This window comes from Dermacentor variabilis, chromosome 3, assembly GCF_050947875.1.
Source record: "Dermacentor variabilis isolate Ectoservices chromosome 3, ASM5094787v1, whole genome shotgun sequence".
Taxonomy (NCBI): domain Eukaryota; kingdom Metazoa; phylum Arthropoda; class Arachnida; order Ixodida; family Ixodidae; genus Dermacentor; species Dermacentor variabilis.
Window position 1 is genome coordinate 172,454,371 of NC_134570.1, and position 25,550 is coordinate 172,479,920.

Sequence of the window (25,550 nt, forward strand, 5' to 3'; positions counted from 1 at the left end):
TTGTCGACTAGGTGACCCAGGACCAATGTCTGTCGCTCCCCAAACCTACACTTTGCGGAGTTCAGAATCAAATCTGCTTTCTCCATGCATTTCAGAACCAGGGTAAGGCGCTCGTTATGCTCTTCAAAAGTGCGGCCGAAAGTACCAACATCATCCAGGTAGCAATGACATATTTCACTCTTTAGTCCGCAGAGAACTGTTGTGTTCATGAATCTCTGGAACGTGGCGGACGCATTACAGAGACCGAACGGCATAATGTTAAATACGAATAAACCGTCCGGTGTAACAAAGGCGGTCTTCTCTTTATCGAAGTGATCCACAGGCATCTGCCAATAGCCTGAACGTAGATCGTTGGAAGAAAAGTAGGAGGCAGATTGTCTGCCGCTATTACTTCCGATACCACGATTGACTGAAGCCCCGCAGTTCTACAGAAAGTCTATCCCTAATATAACATCGTGAGTGCAGAGTTCTAAAATCGCAAACTCAGTTAAATAACACTTGTCCGTTAATAACACATTCACAACAAAACACCAAGGGTACGCAATATTTCACCGCTGACTCCACGGAATTTAGCTTGCGTGTCGAGGCAAAACATCACTTTGCGTCGAAGACGGTTCTTGAAAGAAAGGTTCGTAACTGATCTCATAGCCCCGGTGTCCACCAAGGCCATTGTGCATATACCATCAATTATCACTTCCACTTTTTTTCTCAGCATTGTAACCGGTAGAGGTATCTATGTCGTGTCAAGTCTGGCGACTTCACCTCCATCGGCCGCGCAGTCTAATTTCCCGACGGTGGTGGTGAGAATGAACGTCGCCTAGGTGAAGGAGAGCGACGTTGAAGAAGATGGTGGAGTGAGAATGCTGCCTGAAACGGGTGAGTTGCTGCAGTGATTCCGTAGTGGACTGTTGATGGGGAAGGTCGTCGCTGAAGGAACGGAGCGTGGAGGCCACGAATGGTCCAAGTTACAATGTTGGGTGTCATAAGACGTTGGCTTTGGCTCGTGCCACCTCGGTGCCCAACGACGCTGCCGCCAGAATCGAGAAATGTGTCCTGTGACACCGCAGCTATAACACACGGGATGCTCACAGCTAACGTTCGGGTAGCATGGGTATGTCGGTGCCTCCGAGTAGACCGTTGCTGAATAACGGGAGTATCACTCAGCACGCTCGTTGCCAGTTTCCCGATGGTATACTATAGTTCTGTTGCGTTTGCTTTGTCCTTCGCGAGTGGTACTCCTGGACAGTCGTTGCAGCGATGGTTGAAGGGGAGCTCGTGGAAGATTGTACGGATGTTGACCATCACGGAACTCAGTGTTCAATTCCGTGCAACGACATAGCAGCTCTCTACAATCTGTCTGATGCTCGTCGCGAGATCGACTGATGGGATGTCGTCTTCATTGCTTGCAACAGTTGTTACGTTTGCTAGCCGGCCAAACTTCGAGGTTATGCGGTGCAGTTTGAAAGCCTCACGGGTACGGCAATGAAGTATTACGTCTGCCACTGAGCTAAGGTGCTCTTTACGAATGAGGAAGTTCTAAACGTCCTCCGCGATTCCCTTCAACAAATGACCAACTGTGTCCTCCTGACATAGAGGATCAGCCGTTCTGCATAGCTTGAGTACGTTTTCGATGTAGGTCGTGCACGTCTTTCCCGGAACTTCAGTTCTTTGAAGGAGCGTTTGCTCTGCCTGCTTCTTCTTTGCGACAGAATCGCCGAAACGCTCCTAGATTTCGGACGTGAAACGATCCCATGTTGTCAGAGTTTCCTAGTAGTTATCGAACCACACGAGCGCCGTGTCCATCAGAAAGAAGACTAAGTTCGAGAGTCACGTTACGCTGCCCCAACAATAGTGCTTGCTCACCTGTTCGTAGCGGCTAAGCCATCCTTCGACGTCCTCGCTGGCCTACCCTCCGAAGGTACGAGGCTCTACCAGGTGTTGGCGCTGCCACGGACTACCCATCGTTTGGGTCGTTTGGTTTGGCGAGTGTTGCCTTCGGTGTTGGACATCTCAAGCACCGGAAGTAATGGGGGCAATCCAGCCACCCGGTGGCTTCGACGCAGATCAGGAGGTTGGAGAACCGTGTCGTCCGTGTTGCGTGGTGGTCAGGGGTACCCAGTACCTTCCACCAAAAACTATTACGGAGGGATGGATGGATGGATGGATGAATGGATGGATGAATAGATGAATAGCTTTATTTAGCACCCTCGGTGCGCGCGATTAGCGCGCAGCGGGCCGACCTGTCGTGGTGCCCGCAATCTTGACGACCTCTCGTCCAGGCCCGTCTTCATCTGTAAATAAACATATATTAACTGTTACGGATGGTCGATGTTTAGTTACAGATGAAGACCGCGATGGACGAGAGGTCGCCACGATGTCGCCACCGAAATGATGCCTTGTCTCTTACTCAGCTCATCGTCCTCCTCTTCTTCTATCTACTCATCTTCGCCACATTACTATATATATATATATATATATATATATATATATATATATATATATATATATATATATATATATACGGTGCTCCTGCCTTCCTGAAAGTGATTACTGTGATGAACGCTACTAAAGTTCAATGAGGGTCCCGAATCTTTTAATCACGGACATAAAAAGGCAACAGACTATGAAGCCAAGGAACCGATTGATGAAATGAGCTGCTACGGTTGAAATTTAAATCGAGAGAAGATCTAGAACAATCTCATAGTGTACAATACATTTTATTGTTTCGCACCTGCTTACATGCAAAAGTGAACAAAATGCATGCATCTTTCGTATAACACAGCACGCATAATGCACAGCAAACCAATAAAAATTAGCGCGTACTCTAAAGTAGCCAAGGTGAACCTTCATTCAAAACAAATAAAATGTAAAAAATAGCAGTATCGTATGGTAAAACTTTATTCTTGTCCTTTGGAACGCGCGTCAGCAGGTAGCGGGCCGCTCCCACGTCGGTACATAAAGACCGAGCCTCTCTGCTGCGTTGCGGGCCCGATGGACAGCCCATAGCTGTGCTTCAAGATTGGGGCTGCTTAGAGCAGCCTCCCATCGGACGACGTGACGGCGTCGCGTAACGCGGGGCACCGCCAGAGCATGTGTTGCGCGTTAGCTACGTCTGAGCGTTTCTCACAAATATTGGTCGATTGTATCTCTGCATAGATTGTGTGTAACAGTATGGATTTAGGGTGTGGCCCGACTTGGACTAATCTTAGTGTTAAAGCCTGCGGTAGAAATAACTTCTTGGGTGTGGTTATTGACATCAAGCTAAAATTCCGCGATCACATTTTATCGATTATTCGTAAAATCGCACCAGCATTTCGGGCACTCATTCGCGCATGAGCTTTTTTTTTATATCACACTTGTTACTGTATATTATGTATTTATTCACAGTCGTATCAATTATTGTAATGAATCTTAGAGCAGCACCTATAATACTCATCTATCACATCTGGTAACCCTTCAAAAGCTGGCTATTCGCATTATTTCCTTTGCCGCTCGACAACCGCAGTGACTCCCGTTCTTTATCACCAACGACGAACTACCTTTATCCCTATCTTATTACTATTATATTGGTCCATTATCTTTCGAACTCTTTCACCTCTATATCTACCTCGATATAATTCCATCGCGCATATTGGTTAACGCTAATGGCAGCCGTTTTTCTGTTAAGGGCAACCTCCTTTTGTCTAATGTACACAGTATCGAAAATGAGCTAGTCTTTTCGGTGCTATAACCCTATGGAACTCCCTGTCTGCCGACCTAAAACAACTCTCTTTCCATCTTTAAATCTCAAATAAAGGACTACCAATCAGAATCAAAGTATGGCTGTATTAATTACCTTGACATGGTGTTTGATTGTCTGCGCCTATTTAAATTTATCGTGATGACATGTTATAGACAAGGTATTACTTTCTTTATATTGTGTTGGTTTTCTTCTGCATTTTTGTACTCTTTTTATTTTTGTAACTTTGTATTATATGATTATGCATCGCATCAGTGTTCTTATTTCGTCTTTCATGTGCTTATTAATTTTTCACCTAGTCATTGTTAGTTTCGCTTTATTTCTCGATTTAAAATTCATCTTAGGGGTCCTGCCTCCTCTGTATATTTTGGGTCCCCATCCTGTATGCAGTTCTTGTAGTAATTTACTTATCTATAAAATTGAATTGAATTGTATGCTAAGATTCGTTAATAGGCTTTCGAAACACTTGTCGTTCCATAGCCTAAGTATGCAGCTGCTATTTGGTCACCCACCATCATAATTAAATGAACCTTTTAGAATCTGCGCAGAATTGGTCCACTTGTGTTTTCTTTCGAAAGCATGGTTATCACCTTAGCATAACAGACATAAAGCGTGTTCTTTCACTCGAATCTTTAATTATCCGTGGTGAAATCACCCTTTAGCGTTTGTATACCGAACAGTTTTACAGTGCCCGCACACCGCGACGCGACGGGGTGGGGCCATTTTCCCGTGAAACTGCATGTTTGATTGAAAACAGCAAACGCTTAGCTCTCGTTGTACTCCAACGCAGTCCTTCTGCCGTGCGCTTGACAGCTAACTCACTGTGCGCAGGTGACGCCAAGCGCCAGGCCACGTACGTTGACGTGGGTGAACCGTTGTCCGTGGAGCAGCTCTTCAATGGCATCAGGAGTGCGTTCTCCGAGCCACTGAACTTCGTCATCCACTGCGCCGGTATTCTGCGCACGGCGCCACTCTCCCAGTGCACGGATGAGCTTTTCGATGACATTGTCAAGACCGAACTTAAGGTGAGACATCGATCGGTGAAGCTAATGTGAAGCATCTTGATATCGGAATAAACGTCCAAGTGTCAAAATCATTCGTTGAAATTTCGCTATGACGGCGAATACCTTGCCTCTTCCAGCGATACGTAGCTGTCCGTCTTGCAGCACTTCGCCGCGTCGGTTAAGAGCACGGAAATGCAACAGCTTGCACTAAAGATGTCGCAGGGCTTTGGAGATGAATCAGAGCCGCTGATTGTGCTGAGTGAACACACACACAAACACACACTCCTGCTCGTCTCACACGTCGTGCCATGTAGTAATGATTTGCGCAATCGCATGCGAGGCTAGATAGGCCATAGAATGCTTGGCATCACGTTGACTCCAGCTGTGTGTAGGATCTGCATACTTATTTTAGTTCATTTGCAAATCGGCCGGGAGATGGTGCCTGGTGTGAAGGTTAGTGGGGTCGTGTTTTAAATTTTAGAAGAGAAAAAACCGGCAAAAGTGAATGATGTCTTCACGTAGTTCAAAGGGCCACACAGAGACGTACCTTTTTTTGTTTTTTGTTAAGGACAGAATACAATTAGTCAAGCAATATTCCAATCATTCAATTCAATGTCACTCAAGTCACTACAGGGGAAAATCCGCACTGTGTATCTTGGCACAATTAGTGACGCTAGGGTGCCGCCTGAGCATTGTGAAAACTAAAATGACTGTGGACTTTATGATATATGTAACAGGTCTTCAAACCTGCTTCTAGTGTTTTCAGGGTACTTTCCTGGTGAAGCTGGCAGCTGTTCGCAATATGCTGCGTTCTGGGACAGCACTTTCTGAATGGAGAGGAGCCATCGTGAACATATCGAGCCTTGCAGGCAAGTGCGGCTCTGTGCAGCCGTGCGCGTACTCCGCCGCCAAGGCAGGTGTCGTGGCTCTAACGAAGTCGGCAGCGTCGGAACTGGCCAAGCATTGTATCTGCTGCAACGCAGTAATACCCAGATAGGCGGAAACCCCGATAATGGCTGACACTGGCAAAAGCAGCAAGACATTCGTTTTGCCGAACGCAGCACTCAAGAGAACCGGCCAACCAATGGAGATAGCAGAGGCGATGAAGTTCTTGTGCTCGCCCACAACGAGCTCCTTCATCACGGGAACTGCGCTTGAAGTCACCGGAGGATTCAAGATCTGATTTATTGACACGCAGTGACAGGCGACAATATGTAGACGTCCAGTGGGGGTCTGCTAAATGTATCGTGTAAATCTTCCAGGTCTGAATTTTCTGGCACTTGCTCGAGTGGCTTGAGAACAAAGTGGATGTAAGCGTTAGTGTAACCTTGGATACAAAAATAGGGCCACATGATAATAATGTTATCTTTAGGCTGTTAATAATTACCGCGATGACAGCTGAATGAATGCAGCTTCTCCCTTGGTTGTGGTAGTTTGATGTTCAAATTCGTAATAATGATGAATGGACGGGACATTCAATTCTTGCCGTCAATAGAGCGTCATGGGCACCTGCTTTGTATAGGAGTTTGGGGCGTTCCGACACCACGGACCGAAGCGTATGGGGTAGTACCATCCCACACGTGGCCGTGTCTTGTTTAGTCGCATCTAGGAAAATGAGATTACATGTCTAGGAATCAAGACATAACTTCAGTACGAAATATATTTACATGAGAAAACATAATCGAAAGCGACTGTGTGTTTACTGCAGGGAGTAACTCCTTTAATAGAAAACGAGAGCCAGTCTACAATATCAGCAACTTTTTTCGAAATGAGCCAAATCCGCCTAAAGAGAACTTGAAAAAAATGCGAAAGTGTTTTACCGGAGTTAAATATTGGAATGTTTTCCAATCATTATATATGTTTTGCATGTCAGCTCGGGTAACCTTAGCGCAATAAGTAGCAAGAAATATGCAGCAAATTTGACCAATTTACGTACGTAAACTTAGGATTTGGCTCCTTTCAAATTGTCACACTGGACTTAATGCGGTTCTGGTCCGAAATTTGCGGGGAACGAGTTTTAAGAACGGTGTGATATCACTAAAAGAGCCCATAGAACATTGACTATTAAGGATATTGCTATGCTTTATTACCACTGGAAAGAAATTCCAAGTAGTCAAAATTAGTCTGAAGTAACCCACAACGGCGTGGGGCATAATCATATCTTGATTTTTCCACATAAGACCCTAGAATAACAATAAGTAAATGAAAACAGGGAATAATATAAAGAAGAGCTCGTTTATCTGGAAAGCATCAGCAGCCTTTATTTGTATTCTCGCGCAAGGTTCTTTATCTTGCGCACGACTGAAGGCAGTAACAAAATAATCAACGGAACTTATACTGAAAATACCATGCTGACTTACGCACATCATTTTAAAAGCGCCCTTCTGTTAGCTGGGTGAATATTGCTAATTTTGATCCCTACACACACAATACCTGGCTCTTTCGTGATTAAAAATATAATCTGCGAACAGAGCTCGTTGGCGCTATTTGACCAACTTAGTTTCTATCCCTATTATAGAGGAAAGTTGTCTAGTCTTTATGGTCATTGCACTTCTATGTGGCATACTTTTGCTTTGTGGATTTGGGTAATTTGGAAAAAGAACCACACACAAATACACACACACACGCACACACACAGCCACTGATTACGTGGCGCCCACAGTGCGTCTATGTGTCTCTGTGTGGCGACGCTTTCATTTCGCAAGCGCGGTTATTCTTCTTAATAAACTCGTAAGCTTTCTTTTACTGTTGGGAGGCTGACTATAACTGTAGCGTTTGTGCATCGGCGCGTATATTGACACTGACTGCACTGCATCGAATACATATATGAGCCTCGACGCTTTGTACGGGTGTCTCGAACTTATGCAATTCACTGCCCCTATAATGGGGCTAATCGACAGCATTTAAAACAGTGACTACCATATAAGCGACACGATACCGTTCACTTTATTTTTTGAGCTCTAACAACGTTATATGCTGCCAATACGCGGACAAAAATTGTTTTATTGCACTCTGTAGCTGAGCTTGACGTTTTGTAATTGTGATGTAAACGCATAATTGCGTATTGCAAAAGCTCCGCTCCTCGGCACAAATTAAGAAAAAAAATTCATTCGCCATCCCGGCACAGCGAAAGTGGATGTCAAGTGAAGCTGTTGAAAACCACTACTGCAGCTACTGAGGGGTGTATGCCATGCTTAACTGCTTTAGAGTCATGTAGTAATGGTAATTTTGACACCACCCTGACGCTGGTCGTATTGCCATTTTTTTTCCTTTGCAGCTCCTCGTATTCACGCTACTTGTCGGGAGTCTTAAGTATGAGTCGCCGCGGCCGCATGCACGGCAGTAATATTCACTGGGAAACTTATGCGGGGAGCGCTACGTGCTTCGCATTAATATTAGGAACGCCTTATCGTTAATTATGTGGTTCGGATGCTTGTTTTGAGCCCGTTCATTATTGAAACGAATGCAGTTGTGTATGCTACATGCATGATTTCAAATAATGCACATTTCTCTTCACTTTGCTAAGTGCTTGAAGCCTTCTTCACCTGCGCCGTGGGTCGGCCCGGTATTGTACTACCTCCGGGGTCGGCCCACAATTTACCCACGGTCATGGACACGAAAAATGCCAATGAACGAGAGGCTAAGAACCTCGCTGTAATATGTGCCTCTCGAAAGCCAATTAAAAAGCGAACATGGCGAATAATGGTTGCCAAGCCTGCAGAGAATAAACTTCAGCAATGTCATATGCTCTTGCTATAACTAATTCTTTTCCTCCGGCCAACATTGACTGCACATGAGGCTTAGTTTTGAAGCTTTCTGAAGATAATAAATATAACAGCTAGCAATTTGGAACATCATGTGGCAACGACGTACAAATAACAGATGGCAAACAAGGACAAAACAGAATGAGTGCGACAATGACGAGAATGGTGCCTGCAGAAAGAATGGCACTACCTGGAGAAATTATCTCGGGATCTTAACCTAGTCATTTGCTCTCTCAAGACTGGCCACCTCGCCTCCGCGGTGGTTCGATTCGCGGTTGCAGCAGACACGTTTCGATAGGGGTTGATCCAAAAATCCGAGGCCACTTGAGAATTTCTTAGGAGTTGTGTTTGCGAAAGTATTAATGTCCAACTGAATGCTCCGGAGCCGTCCTTCAAGTTTTGCTGCGGCGTATGTTATCAAGTTTTGCGATTAAATAGGTGCGTGGCTGTTTTGTTTTGTACAGTTTTTAAGTTAGCATGTTGACTGTAGACCGGAAGAATTTGGATGACATTCTTGAGAAATCAAGGACGCCGCATGCCACATACGTCCTGCGCGACGACAGACCGAGGAAGCAGCAGCGGCCATCAAAGCCGGCAGGCGAGCGCAGCAGCTAAGCCCAGTGGGGGTGAGAGAGAAAGTAATACCGACCCCGCGCCGGCTCCCGAGAGCGAGACGGCCGCACGCGCACGTCACGTGACTGTCCCGCTGACGACAACCCGCCTCGCCCCGCGGCGTCGCGTCGTCATGTCTGCACCGTCGAGACGCGCTGGTGTCGTGGCTGTGCCCTCTCGCCTCGCGCAACAAATGCCGCGCAGGCGCTGCAGCAGGTGTTTCGTTTCGGCCGCCCTGCTCCGTCGAGGCGCGCACGTAACGTGGCGTCCCAGACACTGGAAATTTAGGTGCCGTTTCGTTGCTACAGACACCTGCTTTCCCACTCAATGGCCCATTTGATGCTTTCGCGTCGTATTGCTCCTGCACTTAAGTGCGTCACACGGCAGCTTTCAATATCGTTCGATCGCGATTGGGCTCGATCGTGATCGAAAGCACACCTCGTGACACTCGTATTATGTTTAGGTTCGCGGAGATGTAGACGACATGGCCAAAAATGAATACCGAGCCCCAGTGTTACCGCGTCCTGCATAACCTACTTTGCAGGTTGAGGCCGGTAAAGGTCACATTTCATACTTCACGTCGCATCATCTTTGCGGAAGCAGATGCAGTAGTTCTTGCAGCAGCAATGACCACGTAGCTCTACGGCGGCTCTGTTCACTCTGGCGGGCTCCACCGCCACATGCGCAGGAGGAACGTTGACGCGAGGGACGCGCGTATTTAGCTGTTCTGCGCCTTATAGCCTGACGTGTCCTAACGTGAAACCTGCCAAAAACTAAGTGGAGACGTCTCTGTCCTGCCGTTGAGAGAACAAATTGTCAAGCGTCAATACCTCTGCCAGAACTTAAGGCCACAATGTCTGCCTTTACATTCATATGTTCACAACTACACCCGGTCAAGTGGTTCATTGTGAGTAATTCTAAAGTATCTGTATGTAGCTTTTATTGCACAAGCATTAGCGAAAACATGCATTCTAATATTTACAAAGCACAGAAACCCGTCGTGGTTGCTCAGTGGCTATGATGTTGGGCTACTGTGCCCGAGGTCGCAGGATCGAATCCCGGCCGCGGCGGCCGCATTTCGATGGGGCCGAAATGCGAAAGCACCCGTGAACTTTAGGTGCACGTTAAAGAACCCCAGGTGGTCGAAATTTCCAGGTCCTCCACTACGGCGTGCATCATAATCAGAAAGTGGTTTTCGAACGTAAAACCCCATAGTTTGTTTTTTTGCAAAGCACAGAAGATGCACAAAAAAAATGGCGATAGACTTGCAATATGAAATTTATCTCGGTGGATTCCTTGTCATTGCGGCATTCCAGACAACACAGAGGCAGACAGTTCAGCACGTGTGGCGCATACTGAAAACGAGACTCATCTGATACCTCTCTGTCACAATGATACACGGAACAGGTTGCGATAACTTTTTGTCCGATTACTGAGAGACAGTTGGTTTGGAAACGGTTGTCAAAACTCCATTTTTATTTCAAGTTGACCCACACACACAGTTGACAGTTCCAGTAACAGTTACACGTTTCTGGAAGCAATAACACATATATTGCGTCAATGCGCAGCGTATACGGTGCTTTTTACGCAGAACAGGACTAGCCGAAAGTGCGGTGTGTTCTTGCTTGTAATAAGATGTTGAACAGGTCTTGTTGCACTGCAATATTCATGCTCAGTACAGAAAAAATACTAGGAGATATTTTATGAGCTCTGGACGAATGGTTACTCTCATTGGGAATTATATTGAGGCAATACTCGACCATGCAACTACAAAAGCGCGCAGTTAGCGCCTTGAAGAATTTTTTCTTGAAGTAAAGACAACTTAAGATAATTACTACAGCGTGGTAATTAAGTTTTTGGTATAATAGTTTTACGAAGTACCCTTCAGTTTTACTTCGTTACAACCTGAGGTGTGGCTTCAATACTGTTGTATGGTAGACTGCATTCTCTGGACATACAAGTGGAAGTAACTGTTATATATTCCTAAATGACATTGCTGCGAAAAATTATGTGTTGCGACTTAACATGCACCAATATGAAGTTTATGCGAAGTCTGCGTTAGCCCTTTCTGACCTATATTAACCGGTTAAGTTAATATTGTATTTCGCCTTTTTCGTCTGTTTTAGTCGGCCTTTATTTGTTACCTACTCTCTCTGTCCTTTCTTTTTCTGATTTGCTTCTTTTAACTGGTCAATTATTTATAAATACTGTTTAACTAAAAAGAGAACGAGTAGCGTGCCTCAACCATGGTGCAAAACGCTCCTGCACAGATATTTCATGAAAAGAAACTTCTAATAAAAACTGCAGTACTCACGGACCTGTAAAAGTGTTGACGGGATACGTTGGGCGTACCTTTTGACATAGGTTTTCAAATTACCTCAATGGCTTTAGCTAAGTAACCCACGCCTATGCAAAAGCATTATGTAAAAAGTTGGCCTGGCATTTGTAGAATTTTCAAGAACCGACGACCTGTACCGGCAAGCAAATACTTGCTCCCTTTGTATTAGCTTGCATACAACCGTTACCTAATAGGAGCTTGCTAATCCTGAATGACCAGATTTCGTTCTTTCCATAACCACTAAGTGGTCAAGGAAACTCAGCAAAATAAAACAGCACAATGAAAATTTCTGTATTCAAGGCATACGACTTCTAAGTGCATGCTATTGAAATGGACCTGAGCTGCAGTTGAACCATTAAGTTATATTAAGTACATGCACAAACAACCACAGTTGCAGAGCTTCCTAAAGGGTTCAACGAATCAGTAAAATTCAGATTTCTACGACTCCAAACGGACGTGTCAGCTTGTTTTTTCCGCCAATTTTTTAGAGAGCGGCTGTTCACCCGGGTATCTTATACGCACCTGCATGGGGGCACGTACATGTACAGGCCGACTGGCAGATTATTTCTGAGTGCCGCAGAGCAGTCGCGACGAACGCCCGGAGAACCGACAAGCCATTTCCTGCCTTCGGTCGAAACCTGCAACCACTCTTTCCTCAGCAGCTGCCACCCACTGTGCCGCTCACTGTCTGTGCTGCGAGCGATTCTGACGACGAATGTGTTCGACTTGTTCAGAATAATTTTTTGCGCACCATAGCCAAGTCACGATGACTACAGTAGACGCGGGTTTGTACGGACGGCTCGCTCTGGTGACAGGGGGTGCGAGTGGTATCGGCAAAGCGGTCTGCCACTTACTTGCCGCCGAAGGGGTCACCGTGATGGTAGCTGACATACAGCTCGAGGCAGCAGAGAATGTGGCACGATCTCTTCCAGGTAGGTCTTAGTTCATAGCTTTATAACGCCCAACGCCCCCCCCCCCCCCCATTAAGCGAATCAAAAGCTTTCCTCAGATTTTCCGGGGCAGAGGGTTACGGAATAATTATCAGGTAATTAAATTTTGATACTTAAAGAAAGACAATTAACTTACCACGGGTGGCGAAAGCTATTTTGAAGCGAATTTTAGCGAGAAATCGAGCCTGCCGTTTGAGTTTTCGAGTTAAGGTGGTAAAAAATTACAGAATTGGCAAGCGTGGAATTATGTAGAATATTCTAGATGCGCCCGCTGCTCAGTGCCAACATGTACTGTGATTAGCGTTGCTTCGATATAGCAACTTTGCATTAAAAATACTCTTATTCTCCTCAAACAGTAGTGTGGAACTGGAACTGATATAGACCAGCCAAATGAGTTACAGAAATCGCAGGGTGTTTTCGATCCATGAAGTGCTTGTGATGTGTTATTTTATCCGTTACGCGTATTATTGTTCTAGCAGAAGATGTAATTTGTGCCAGGTTGTTTCACTATTTTCTCAATCTGGTATAGTTATCCTTTTTGCTTATTTTCATACAATTCTGCCACAACTCCTCTCTTTGTAGTAAGGAGTAGTTGAACTAACTGAACGAAGAGAAATGAAAGTGAGCACATGTATCCTTGAAATGCCTGCATGCCTGAGGTGCTCCGAATTGCACTAAGAACATGAATATGCAAGATTCATTTCTTGTCTTCTCACAAGTGATGATTTGCCGTTAGCAGGATGTGGCTGCAGAAAACGTATTTCCTTCGAATCGGTAGGCGTCACACTAGCATGCGTTCAGGGGCATTCCACTGCTCAGCGGCAAAAAGACCGCGTATTAGTCTAGGTGTTGTCCTTAAAAGACAATCTCTGTTCTATCAGACATATTTATAGGATTAGGGTGACAGAGTGACCCTCAACAGGAACGCAAAGTAATCATTATGTCGCGATGGACTGTTCCAAGTGACAAACAAGAGGCGAATGACGAAATATAAATAGGCTACAAGCATGAGCGCCAGCAGATCTTTCTATGATATTATTACGATATTATCGGGAGGCACTCCTGAGACGAGCTGCCGCGAGAGTGACGATGAAGCTGGTCTGGACCTTGGCCCGGGCGAGTTTCGGCCTAGCTCTCTGGCTCCAGTGTAAATCGCCTGTAAATAGCCCCTTTGTCTGCGTCTTTCTAACATTCTGGTGGAGGTGAGCGATCCCCGTACTCACCACGGAACTCCGAAGTGATCGGTACATCGAGCTTATCACCATGCCTTCCGGTGACGAGACCTCCACTTCAACGGCTTCGGCTTGTCCAACTGCTCCAATCGTCACGGTTGCCCAACATCGCGACCCTGGTGTGTTCTCCAGCCTGGAGGGACAGGACGTTGACGACTGCATCAAGCTCTATGAACACGCGAGTGCTAATAACAGGTGGGACCCAACGATTATGCTCGCAAATGTCATCTTTTATCTCGGCGGCACTCCACGCGTGTGGCACCAAACGCATGAGGATGAGATAACCAGTTGGGGCAGTTTCAAAGAAAAGCTACGGGAACTGTTCGGCGACCCCATTAGCCGCAAGGTTGCCGCGAGAAAGGCTCTTGTGTCTCCTGTTCAGACATCTACAGAGCCTTACGTTTTATACATCCTCCACGTCATGGCTCTATGCCGCAAAGCTGACGATGCTATGTCTGAAGCAGATAAAGTTGCACTTGTTCTAAAAGGCATCAACGACGACGCTTTCAATTTGCTTGTTTTCGGCAACGTCTACACCATCCACGCCATCATAAAAGAATGGCGGTGCCTTGAGCAAGCTAAGAGCCGCTGTATCACGCACCACATCACGCGGCTACCCAACACTTCTGCTACGTCGACATGTGAGGGTCGACCGCGGCAGACCACCACCTGTGACGACGTAACCCGTATTGTTCGCCGCGAGTTCGAGGCCGTATGTTCGCCAACTTTCTCCGCGACGCCTCCCGATCCGTGAGCAACCACGATTGCCATGATTCAGGCCATAGTCAGACAGGAATTTGAGAACATGGGTCTGAACTCCGTGTGTTCAACGTTTCAACCCAGCGTTCCCTCCTCGTCCCCGGCAGTCCTTTTCTGCCAGATCTCGCCGCAACCCGTCCGAATGGCGTACCCCTTATGACAGACCAATCTGCTTCCACTGCTGTCGCATCGACCACGTCGCTCGTCACTGCCACAACCGAAGGCCACCACCTCCTCGGATATAGGCCGCCACTTATTCCCGTACCTTTGGACCTTCTGTTCCTTATGTCACCCACCATGAACCCACTGCCGCTGATGCCCCTCCTCCGAACCTTCGCTACAGCCGCTCGCCCTCACCTCGACGCCATCAGTATCCTTCGCCCCAACCCCGCCGCCTATCGCCTCCCGGACCTAGCCGGAAAACTAGGCACTGCAGCTTCTGGAGGTGAAGCTGCGTTGTCGACTATGCCCTCAAATCCTCTGCTCACGTTACCTACGAACCAAAACCTTCTTGACGTAGACGGCTATACTGTCACTGCACTCATCGATACATGCATACATATTTCTATTATGAGCGCTACTTTCCGACGACGACTCAAAAAGCTCCTCACCCCAGCATCGGCACGCATCACCGGCCGCCACACTACTGTCCTCTTCACCGTGATTGCTCATTGCCCCCACGACCTAATTCTTGGTCTTGAATTTCTCTCCGCGTATTCTGCTCTTATCGACTGCTCTGCCAGTACCCTTCGCCTCGAGTGGCCGATTCTCGCAGAACCTTCTGACGCACCCCAGTGCCGCTTACGCCCCACCGGCTTTCTTCGCCTAACGCCAATTTCAATAGCCTTTATTGAACTGTTGTCTTGCCCACCAGTTCCTGATCGCGAGTACCTCGTAACTCCTCTGCTCGAGATTGCACTACAGTATGACATTACCGTGCCTCATAGTATACTTACTATTACTGCGAACCGCACTCGCATGCCTATCTTTAACTTTGCAGTGGCAAAGCAAATTCTACCACAAGGTATTTGCCTAGCCAACGATCATTGTCTCGGCGACCGTCACGTGGCAGCGTTATCAACCGATAATTCTTGCGAGCTTCGCAGGCCCTTCGCGCTAACCTCGGGCCCCCGATCCCAACATAGCGAAAATCGTTGCGACAGACCTGTCCTCTGCGCAGACTGAAGACCTTTGCCAAGTATTATCGTCCTACCGAGCTATTTTCGACTTCGACGATTGCCCTTTAGGCCAGACGCTCGCGGTCAAGCATATGATTCTTACTGGCGATGCTACGCCTATTCACCGACGACCCTATCGAGTTTTTGCGTCGGAACGCCGAGTAATTCAAAGTGAGGTGAACAAAATGGTGGATAAAAACATCATAGAGGCTTCTTCCAGTCGCTAGGCGTCACCTGTGGAGTGAGTTAAGAAGGACGCCACATGGCGCTTCTGTGTAGACTACCGTCATCTGAACAACATTACTAAGAAGGATGTCTACCCACTCCCACATTTAGACGATGCCCTTGACTGCCTCCAAGGTTCCAGCTCTTTCTCTTCTACTGATCTTCGTTCTGGATACTGGCAGATTGCTGCTGACGACATGGACAGAGAAAAAAGCGCGTTCGCCACCCCTGATGGTCTCTACCAATTTAAGGTAACGCCGTTTGGATTATGCAATGCCTCTGCCACCTTTAAGCGTATGATGGTCATCGTCTCCTCGCCAAAGTTCGACACTAACTTTGAGCGTCTAATAACTATACTTGATGTATTTCGAAAGGCGAAGCTGCAACTTAACTCGTCCAAATGTCGTTTTGGCCACCGTAAAATTACTCTTCTGGGCCATCTCGTTGACGCTTCCGGAGTACATCCGGATCCCGACAAAACTCGCGCTGTCCGAGACTTTCCGGTGCCGAAGACAGCCGCAGACATTCGAAGTTTTGTAGGGCTATGCTCGTACTTTCGTCGTTTTGTTCCAGATTTTGCGACAATTGCTAGACCCCTCACTAATCTTTTGAAGAAAGGCGCACAATTCTCGTGGGGTACTTCAGAAGCCGCCGCCTTCTCTCGTCTCGTCGCTCTTCTAACCTCACCACCCATTCTCGCCCACTTCGACCGTGATGCCCACACAGAATTGCGCACAGACGCCAGCGGTCACGGCGTAGGTGCCGTCTTAGGCCAGCGTCAGCGTGGCCAGGATCGCGTTATTGCTTATGCGAGCCGCTTCCTAGCCCCATCGGAGCGCAACTATTCCATTACGGAACGAGAATGCCTTGCTGTTTGGGTGGTTACCAAGTTCCGTCCTTACCTTCACGGTAGCCCTTTTTCCGTAGTCACTGACCATCATGCTCTCTGCTGGCTCTCATCACTAAAGATCCTACAGGCCGGCTTGTCGATGGGCTTTGAGGCTACAAGAATTTTCATATTCCGTGGTCTACAAGTCTGGCCGCCTGCAGCAAGGCACTGACAGCTTGCCGCGTTACCCTGTTGACGACTCTGACTCGTGCAATATTTCCAGTGCTGCTTGCGTATTCTCTGTATCACAGCTGCTTCATTTCGCCGATGAGCAACGTCGTGACGCCTACATTGGAGCACTCATCGACCGTTTTGAGCACTCTCCGGGCGATGTCACTCTTCGCCTCTTCGTCCTCCGCGACGGTACTCTGTACCGTCGTAACCTTCATCCGGGCGGCTCTGAGCTCCTACTTGTCATAGCTAAGCACCTCCGCTCAACTGTTCTGAAGAGCTTCGCGACGCACCAACGGTAGGACACCTCAGCGTATCTCGAACCTATGACCGTGTACGTTGCCTTTCTTTCTGGCCAGGCCTTTCCCGTTCCGTACGACGTTACCTGGCCGCTTGTGAACTTTGCCAATGACGCAAGAAGCTTTCCCAGCTCTCTGCTGGTTACGTGCAGCCGCTTGACATCCCTGCCGAGCCCTTCCATCGTGTTGGCTTAGACCTTCTCGGCTCATTTCCGGAATCTACATCAGGAAACAAGTGGGTTCCAGTAGCGGCTGACTACGCGACCCGCTACTCTGTAACCCGCGGTCTTCTGACCAGTTGCGCAACTGATGTTGCGGACTTCCTTCTACATGATGTTATTCTGATTCATCGTGCTCCGCGTCAATTGCTAACAGACCGTGGCCGTACGTTTTTGTCCAATGTCATTGACGACATCATGCGCGCCTGCTCAATACAGCATAAATTTACCACGTCCTACCACCCTCAAACGAACGGCCTCACTGAGCGTTGGAACCGCACCCTTACAGACATGCTATCGAAATACGTTTCAGACGACCACCGTGACAGGGACCTGGCTCTGCCTTACATTACCTTTGCATACAACTCTTCCCGTCTCGAAACTGCTGGCTTTTCCCCATTTTACCTCTTGTATGGCCGCGAACCGACGCTACTACTAGACACTGTGCTTCCGTCCACCACAGCGTCGACTAGCGCTTATGCCCGTGACGCAATCGCCCGTGCTGACCATGCTCGTCTACTTGCGCGCGCTCGTCTACAAGTGTCTCAAGACAAACAGAAGCAACGCTACGACCTCCGTCACCGTGATGTCCGTTTTGTGCCCGGCACCTTCGTGTTGCTTTGGTCACCATCGCGTAAATTTGGCCTTTGAGAGAAACTGCTTTTCTGTTATACAGGCCCATATCGCGTGCTCCGCCAAGTGACCGATGTCACCTATGAAATCGTTCTAGCCATGCCCACTACGTCCTCCGCTGTGAACACCAGGGACATTGTCCTCGTCGCCCGACTCAAGCGCTACAACTGTCCACGCGCCTTGGAAATTTAACAGCACCGTGACGGCGCTTTTGCCGCCGGATGGGGGGGGGGGAGGGGCGTAGTATTACGATATTATCGGGAGATACTCCTGAGACGAGCCGCCGCGAGAACGACGATGAAGTTGGTCTGGGCCTTGGCGCGGACGAGTGTCGGTCTGGCTGTCTGGCTCCAGTGTAAATAGCCTGGAAATAGCCTCTTTTGTCTGTGTCTTTCTACACGTAACAATATTCTTCACCGCTTGCTTGGCGTAAAAAAAGCAGAGACAAAGAAAGAAAACCGTAAACTGCGGCCTAAACAAACCATGTGATGACCACGCTGCATTTCTAGTAGCGGTGAGAGCGCGCTCTGACGAATCCGCAAGCGGTGTTTATCATATAAGACCTGCTCACACAGATAGTCGAGCTAGCACTTGCTTTTTGCAATCGTCGCGAATATCACTGGTACGAATTATGTTTTAGATCAATACGCTATAGCTTCCTGCCCGGCTGCTTCAACGCATTTAGGCAGTCCTTTTTCTGCAGAAAAAGAAACGGTTCTCGCACCTTCGGTACGCTTACAAGGTCTAGGTTATTGCGCCAAACGCCATTCACACAACAAACGCCGCCGAGTACACGACAGAAATGCGAGCGGAAAGTGTGTCTTTAATTTAGGTTACACCAGCGCGACACACGCCAGATCTACGGGGACTACGGGCATCCGCCGCAAACTGCTAGGGCGAGCGAGAAGGGAAGGTGACACAGGACGAGGAGGAACGTCGCTGGCCCTTATAGAGGCAGTGCCATTCCTCTCCGCCAAATCTATACCAGAGATTTCGCTCTCCAAACACGAACACACCAGGCCACCCTGTCAATAGGGCAACTATTTGGAAATCAGGATTCTCCACTCACTCCGACAAGGAGACTCGCCAGTCACATCTAATACACACGTTCAGCACACAATCTAGGGGAATCATTGAAAACATAGGTAGGTGACGTGTATGCCAAACTAGCAAGTGACTCGTTTTCAATATTGCCGATACGTTTGGTGCACCAATGAATATTATTCCTGTTTGTTTTGTGCATTTACCATGGGTTACATATGGGATATAATATATAGCACAATTATGAAGCTATATAAATTTTTCCACATCATTTATTACAGAATCATTTCATCCTTCTGTTATGTTGATGTTTATTACTGCATTTACTCGCACAATTTATTATTTATTTTTTTATATACTTTTTTTCTGACACGCATAAGCATTGTATAAAAATCAGTTGCCTGCAGTCACAAAAGACACCACCTGTGCGAAGAATGCAGTATAATGCAGTTCGCAGAACTCAGAGGTTAGTGGAGGCCGAACGGGTGTGAAATAACTAATTGGGGGTGTATTGACCGTCTTCGGGATATGACAAACGTTGCAGTAAAACTAAGCACAGAAAGCACTCTTCTGGCAGCTGCGTCCCCTCGCATGTTCTATAATAGCATATAATCCTCTCCCCTATGTTCCACTGCCTGTGTCTTTCCATCTTACATTTCTTATACCCCTCCCTTGCGGGCGCTGCTGAATGTACGCGCATTTGTAGTCACAGACTGAGCGTCATTTCGTTTTAATTGAGCTAATATACGTGTGTTGGTGTTTTTGACGCCTTACGTGTTTCCTTCTTGTTTTCTTTTTGCGATGCTTCCTTCACCCTGACAGAAAAAGAAAGTAAATGTTTGTTCTAGTTTTCTAGGTGAGCCTGCACTTTCAGTTTATTAAACAGCAGATCCGATGGACTACTGCCTTCATATATATATATATATATATATATATATATATATATATATATATATATATATATATATATATATAGCTCACGTACTCGATACGCCTGCGGCAGAAAGGATGTTCCACATCCGCCCCAATGGTTTATGAGTGGTGGCGCTAGCTAACACTCCCAGGGTTATTTCTTGCAGTAAAACATAAATACCCAAGAAAGTGGATGGGAAAACTGCGCCATAATAGCTGAATTGGTCGAGCATGGCACGCGTAATGCGTTGACGTGGGTTCGGATCCCACCTGCGGCCAGTTGTTTCTTCATCCACATTCATTTCCATTAATTTATCATTTCTTTAATTTAATTAGTACAATTTCCCCTATGGCGCCTTAGTTTGTTGGCTCCTTATGGTATGATTAATAAACATTGCGCCCTCTCAATTAACCCTCGTTCATCTCGTATATATATATATATATATATATATATATATATATATATATATATATATATATATATATATATATATATATATATATATCAATTGATATGCGTGTGTTTCAGTGAAGCGTTGCATCACAGAAACCGGCATTAAAGCAAGCCAACGGATACAAACGCGTAGGAAAAAATTGGAGGACGCTTAAGCTTCGCATTCAAGAGTGGAACGCGAGAGCGTTCCCGTCGACGTGTAAGAGGCGTGTAAGACAATGGGCTAAGACAAGGCGTGTAAGACAATGGGCTACGGCGCAGCGACTACGCGCCCCGCATCGGACGCGGTGAGCGTCGAGCAACGCAGCGTTCGGCGCGACAACGAAATGTGCGCCTGAGCAAGCGACGCACGCCTGAGCCTTAAACAGCTCGTTTCTAAGGCAACACCGCGTTCACTAGAGGCGCTTTGGTACCGCTTTCAAGCATCGAACTCGTGGCTCAGTGGTAACGTCTCCGTCTCACACTCCGGAGACCCTGGTTCGATTCCCACCCAGCCCATCTTGGAAGTTGCTTTTTATTTATGAAGTGCCTGCCGTGATTTATCGCTCACGGCCAACGCCGCGGACGCCGACACCGACGCCGACGACACCGGCTTTTCTGCGACACGAGCTCCTTAACGCTATCGCGTTAAAATACCAGAATTCTGATGTTTCGGCCGTGTAGTGGCCTTCACTCCAACGGAAATCGGTGCTCAGACGAAACGTCAGTAACATCCTGGTATTTTTTCTATGTGCTTCTATTCTTTGTTGGCTTGTTCTAGTATAACTAAGCAAAATCGGGCCTCTCGGCTTCCGTTCCCCTCGTTAATATATATATATATATATATATATATATATATATATATATATATATATATATTGACACGTGTACTTCTTTATCTTTATCGGGCGACTACGTTTCGCCGCCTAACAAATGTTATCGCACAGCGCAGGACGAGCCTCCATGTTTAGGAAGTTTCTTGGTTATCGACGGTTCCATCCGCTGTCTGTGACCTAACCTTGTGTAATCTGGTTGCATGTATGCGCGACGTGAATAATGTAGAAATTTGTGGAAGAAACGCGGGTCTCATCGATTACTCTGAAACATTCGATGAGTGATGTATAAAAGCTGACGTCTTGACCCGTTGATCAGATTTTCGACGATCGCCCCGACAGAGTTCGCCGCTGTCGCCGTTCTTTGAGTATAGTGGGTTTTTTTGAGGGCACAAGTTCACCGGATAAAACGCTATTTTCGTCATTCCCAGTATTGTTGCCTTCCTCACCGTCAGTACCACGTGACATGTGGTGGAGGTGCTTTGCCTTCATGTACCGGACGCCCCCACAAAGCCGTGACCCAAGCCCGAACGCGGAAGACAGAACCAACGTCGCCAAGAACCACCGAGGTAGCCGCAGGCTGCAAGGACTGCCCCCGGAGCGCGGACTTTTGCTTGAGACGAGCAGGAAGATTTTCACGGAGTCAATCCCAATGGCAGCCCCAGCGTCCCCCATCGTGCTGCAGCAGCCCAGGGAGCCTCCGACGTTCCGCAGTTCAACTTTGGAGGACCCGGAAAGCTGGCTTGATACATATGAGAGGGTCACTACATTTAACAGCTGAAACAGTGACGACGAACTGCGACATGCCTTTTTTGCACTGGAAGACGCCGCCAGGACGTGGTTCGAGAACCGAGAAGCCACCTTAACGACCTGGGACCTGTTCCAAAGCGGCTTCCTGCACACATTCACAAGCGTCGTACGCCGAGAACGAGCCCAATCGTTATTAGAAACCCGGATGCAGCTGCCTAATGAGACCACGTCTACAGTGCGCATCCGCATATTGGACAACGTGTATATATTATCTCATTGTACCATAACATAATCACCCGCCACCTACATTTCCCTGTATTTCCCACTTCCCCTTTCCCCACTGAGGAGTATCAGGCTAGAGACACGCTCTCCAGGCCGACCTCTCCTCCTTTCTGTTCATTAAAATCTACTCCTCCTCCTGTGAACTGCACGGAGGAAATTAGCTGTCTATTCCACCACGCCGACCCGGAAATGTCTGAAGAGAAGAAAGTCCGCCTATTCTTGCGTGGTGTGAAGGAGCTTTTCGCCGGAATGGTAGGAAGCCCACCGAAGATCGTCGACGACTTTTTTCGCGAGGCCACCAGCCTCTAAAAGGCACTTTAGATGCGGAACCGGCAATTCAACCGCTGCACGAACTCTACAAATTATGCCGGAGTTAAATCACTGGCCACTGATGATCTATGTGAGACTATCAGAGCGGTCGTCAGAACTTCTACTCAAGGTCGCCGTCTCAAGTGGAATCAATCGCCGAAATCGTCAAACAGGAGGTTCAGTGATCGTTGGGAGTTCCTAAGGTGAAACCACAATCACTGGAACCCCAGCCGGAAGCGATGACCTACGCCGTCGTCGCCCACCGTCAAGGTCCCCCTCTGCGACCACGCCAGGGCCCTGTAAAGCGCGGGATACATGGAGCGTCCTTTCACGGCGAACATCGCGCGGCGGAAATAGACGCGGCGGGACGACGCCGGTGGTTCGCTGGCTTCACTTACATGCAGCGACAAACGGGCGGACGCCGCCGCGCGCCCGCCGCATTGTTGCCAGACTTTACGAATGTGTTTCTGGATAACAAAAAAAGAATAAGCAGAATTTTTATTGTATTATTTATTGTTACTGACTAAACAACTTCGAAAAAAGTTTCATAGAGGCGCTTACGAACGATTTCTACACATTTCATTCAGCTGCAAGCATTTTAGCGGGCTGGCTTTGCGCCGTCTGGCAGGTCTGGCTACGTTGAGTGAGCGGGCACCGCGGACTGCAGGCGTTGCAGAAGGTTTTGTGGATCTCCAACAGCGACGTTTACTTTGCGTAAAAATAAATTGTGGTTATTGATGTTTACTTCAGTGTCAGCTCCTGTTTTAAAGCCTCCTCCAAGAACTAGCGTTTTGTACTGCAGCTGGAGAGGATAGAATTATCGATATTTGGCGTGAAATGGGCGGCTCTTGTTCTCGGTGCCTGGGCCCACACAGATGCAAACAGCCAGGAGAACAGGCATGGTCGTCTTCAAACTATAATGTGTCGTTCCTCTTTTTCCTCCAGGCATTCGAGCAGAAGGGACTTTTGGTTGCTGTATAGCAGGGGTGATTTCTCTCCGAAGAAGCGCAAAACCAAACTTTACGAGCACGCGTGCCGACAGCGGAAAAAAAAAAAAAGGCAGCTTCGGGCGCCGCCAACGAGAAACCGTTTCGTCCCCTATACCCAAGCCCATATGGGCGCCCCACCCCACCCCCCTCCCCCAAAAAAGGCAATAAGAAAAGCAGTACAATGCACACACTATTTTGCCCCATGGAACCTTGGATCGCTTCGTTTGTCATTGGTTGTCGTCTGCTAGAAAAAAAGCGTCGAGCGCACGAGCTCCCGCGCGCCTTGACGCTGTTGTGGGCAAAGGGGTTTGCTCACGCGACGGGCCGCCGTGCAGGTTCCGGGACAAAACCTCTTGCTTTTCAACAACGCAGTCCTTTTTCTCGTCGCTCTCTGCTGTTGGAAAATTAGTATCTTGAAAAGCACCGCAGGGAAGACAGCATTTCAACATTGCCATGGGAGTTATCCGTCGTTTGCTTATTTTGAAGAAGAAGCTTATACAGATGAGGCAGCTGCAAGAGCCTTATGAAAAGAAGCGAAGGTTCTGGGTACATCCCGTGTGGCGACAGAAAAAGAAACAAGGGGAATATTACACTGCGGTGAGTAACTTTTCCTGCATACATACGCTTTCTGTCGAGAACTGCAATTTTGCTGCCTCTTTCATGCATATCCTACCTGTGTCTAGTTTCTGACGCCCAGCAAGAGGTGATAAACACAGCACCAAATATTCTAGAGTACTTTCTTTGAAACTGTTCGGATGGCTGAACTGCGGAGTTGGTAATTCTGAATGTAAACGGTATGTCACCTGTCAGAGCTGCATGCGCGCACACCTATGTCGCAGCTGCACCAGCGCTGGGCGTCTTCCTGAGATGCAAGGGTGTGCAGCCGACGTCTGTGACTCCACTCCCTCTATACTTTTCAGTCAGTGAAACGACGCTAGCCATCTACATCAGGCTGTAGCTTGTGAATATTCGTTTTGGTTTTCATTTTCCAACTTCATTATTGGCTCAAAGATGCGCCACCGTAATCGCACAGATGGTGCGATGATGAAAGACATGAAATTAATCGAATAATATCAATACCAAGGCCTTAGATTGGACTGTACTTCGTGAAATTCATTTTGAAGCTTCGTGACGCAGTTAACGAGGAGACAAATGTTCGATTTATTCGCTCTAGACGATATATTCTGGACAGTTTAGCAGATCTGTTTAATGCACGTTATTTTACAATGCCTTTAATTGATGCTCGAGCCTAGAACAGCGCTACTGAACCTCCGCCAAACTGCAGATGTGCTCAATTGCTTTTGAACAAAAGCGATGCATTTAGCAAAGATTATGGTATTATTGCAGTTCCGGGTAATGAGGAAGGACCCTCCCATGTTTTTCAAGTATTATCGAATGACTCCTGATATGTTCGACCATCTTCACTGCCTTTTAAAAAAGGACTTGGCCAAGAAGTTCCTATGCAGGGAGCCGGTATGCTCAGGAGAGAGACTGGCTATTACTCTCAGGTACACCGAACCATAATTGCAACATCAATAGTGTGCACACATATCAGAGTTCAGTGCGCGTAAACTCCCTACTTTTTCTTGCAGGTACCTGTCTTCGGGAATGGCCATTAAGCAAATTGCCATGGTCTTTAAAGTGGCACCACCCACTTGTCGTCTGACTATTCACCAGACGTGCAGAGCTATCTGGAAACGCTTAAAGCCACTCTACATGCCTGTAAGTATGAGTAGCATATGTCAAGACATAACTACTTGAAAACAATTGGTAAACACTTTTAACATTTTTGTTGTCTCGTGAAGCATTAGCCAGGACATAGGAGTATCCACGGAAAATCAGGTCATAATGTTAGATCAGTGATGAAGAGTGCAATGGCGGGGATGAGCCAAGCTAGAAAGTAGCATATATCTAACAAAGGTAGACTTTTTGTGTAATGTAGGTTCCAGGTCCAGAACGTTGGCAAGACATTGCATGTGGCTTCGCCAAG

The 25,550-nt window shown here is 47.3% G+C and overlaps 2 protein-coding genes and 1 long non-coding RNA gene across 3 annotated transcripts in view; all 3 read left to right on the top strand.

The window, feature by feature from the left end:
* LOC142574908 ((3R)-3-hydroxyacyl-CoA dehydrogenase-like) overlaps positions 1-5,926 on the top strand; it is a 13,618-nt gene extending 7,692 nt beyond the window's left edge. Inside the window, exons 2-4 of the mRNA XM_075683902.1 lie at positions 4,571-4,764; positions 5,510-5,708; positions 5,805-5,926. Of these exons, the coding sequence (XP_075540017.1) occupies positions 4,571-4,764; positions 5,510-5,708; positions 5,805-5,926 (515 nt within the window). The remainder of the gene's footprint in view (positions 1-4,570; positions 4,765-5,509; positions 5,709-5,804) is intronic.
* A 6,125-nt stretch (positions 5,927-12,051) lies between these two features.
* Positions 12,052-25,550, top strand: part of LOC142576525 ((3R)-3-hydroxyacyl-CoA dehydrogenase-like) — a 29,891-nt gene continuing 16,392 nt past the window's right edge. The window contains exon 1 of the mRNA XM_075686676.1: positions 12,052-12,389. Coding sequence (XP_075542791.1) covers positions 12,224-12,389 — 166 coding nt within the window. The 5' untranslated portion in view covers positions 12,052-12,223. The remainder of the gene's footprint in view (positions 12,390-25,550) is intronic.
* On the top strand, positions 24,107-25,234 carry LOC142576526 (uncharacterized). Its single transcript, XR_012826865.1, has 3 exons — positions 24,107-24,157; positions 24,908-25,068; positions 25,153-25,234. It is a non-coding gene; the product is annotated as an uncharacterized LOC142576526 (long non-coding RNA).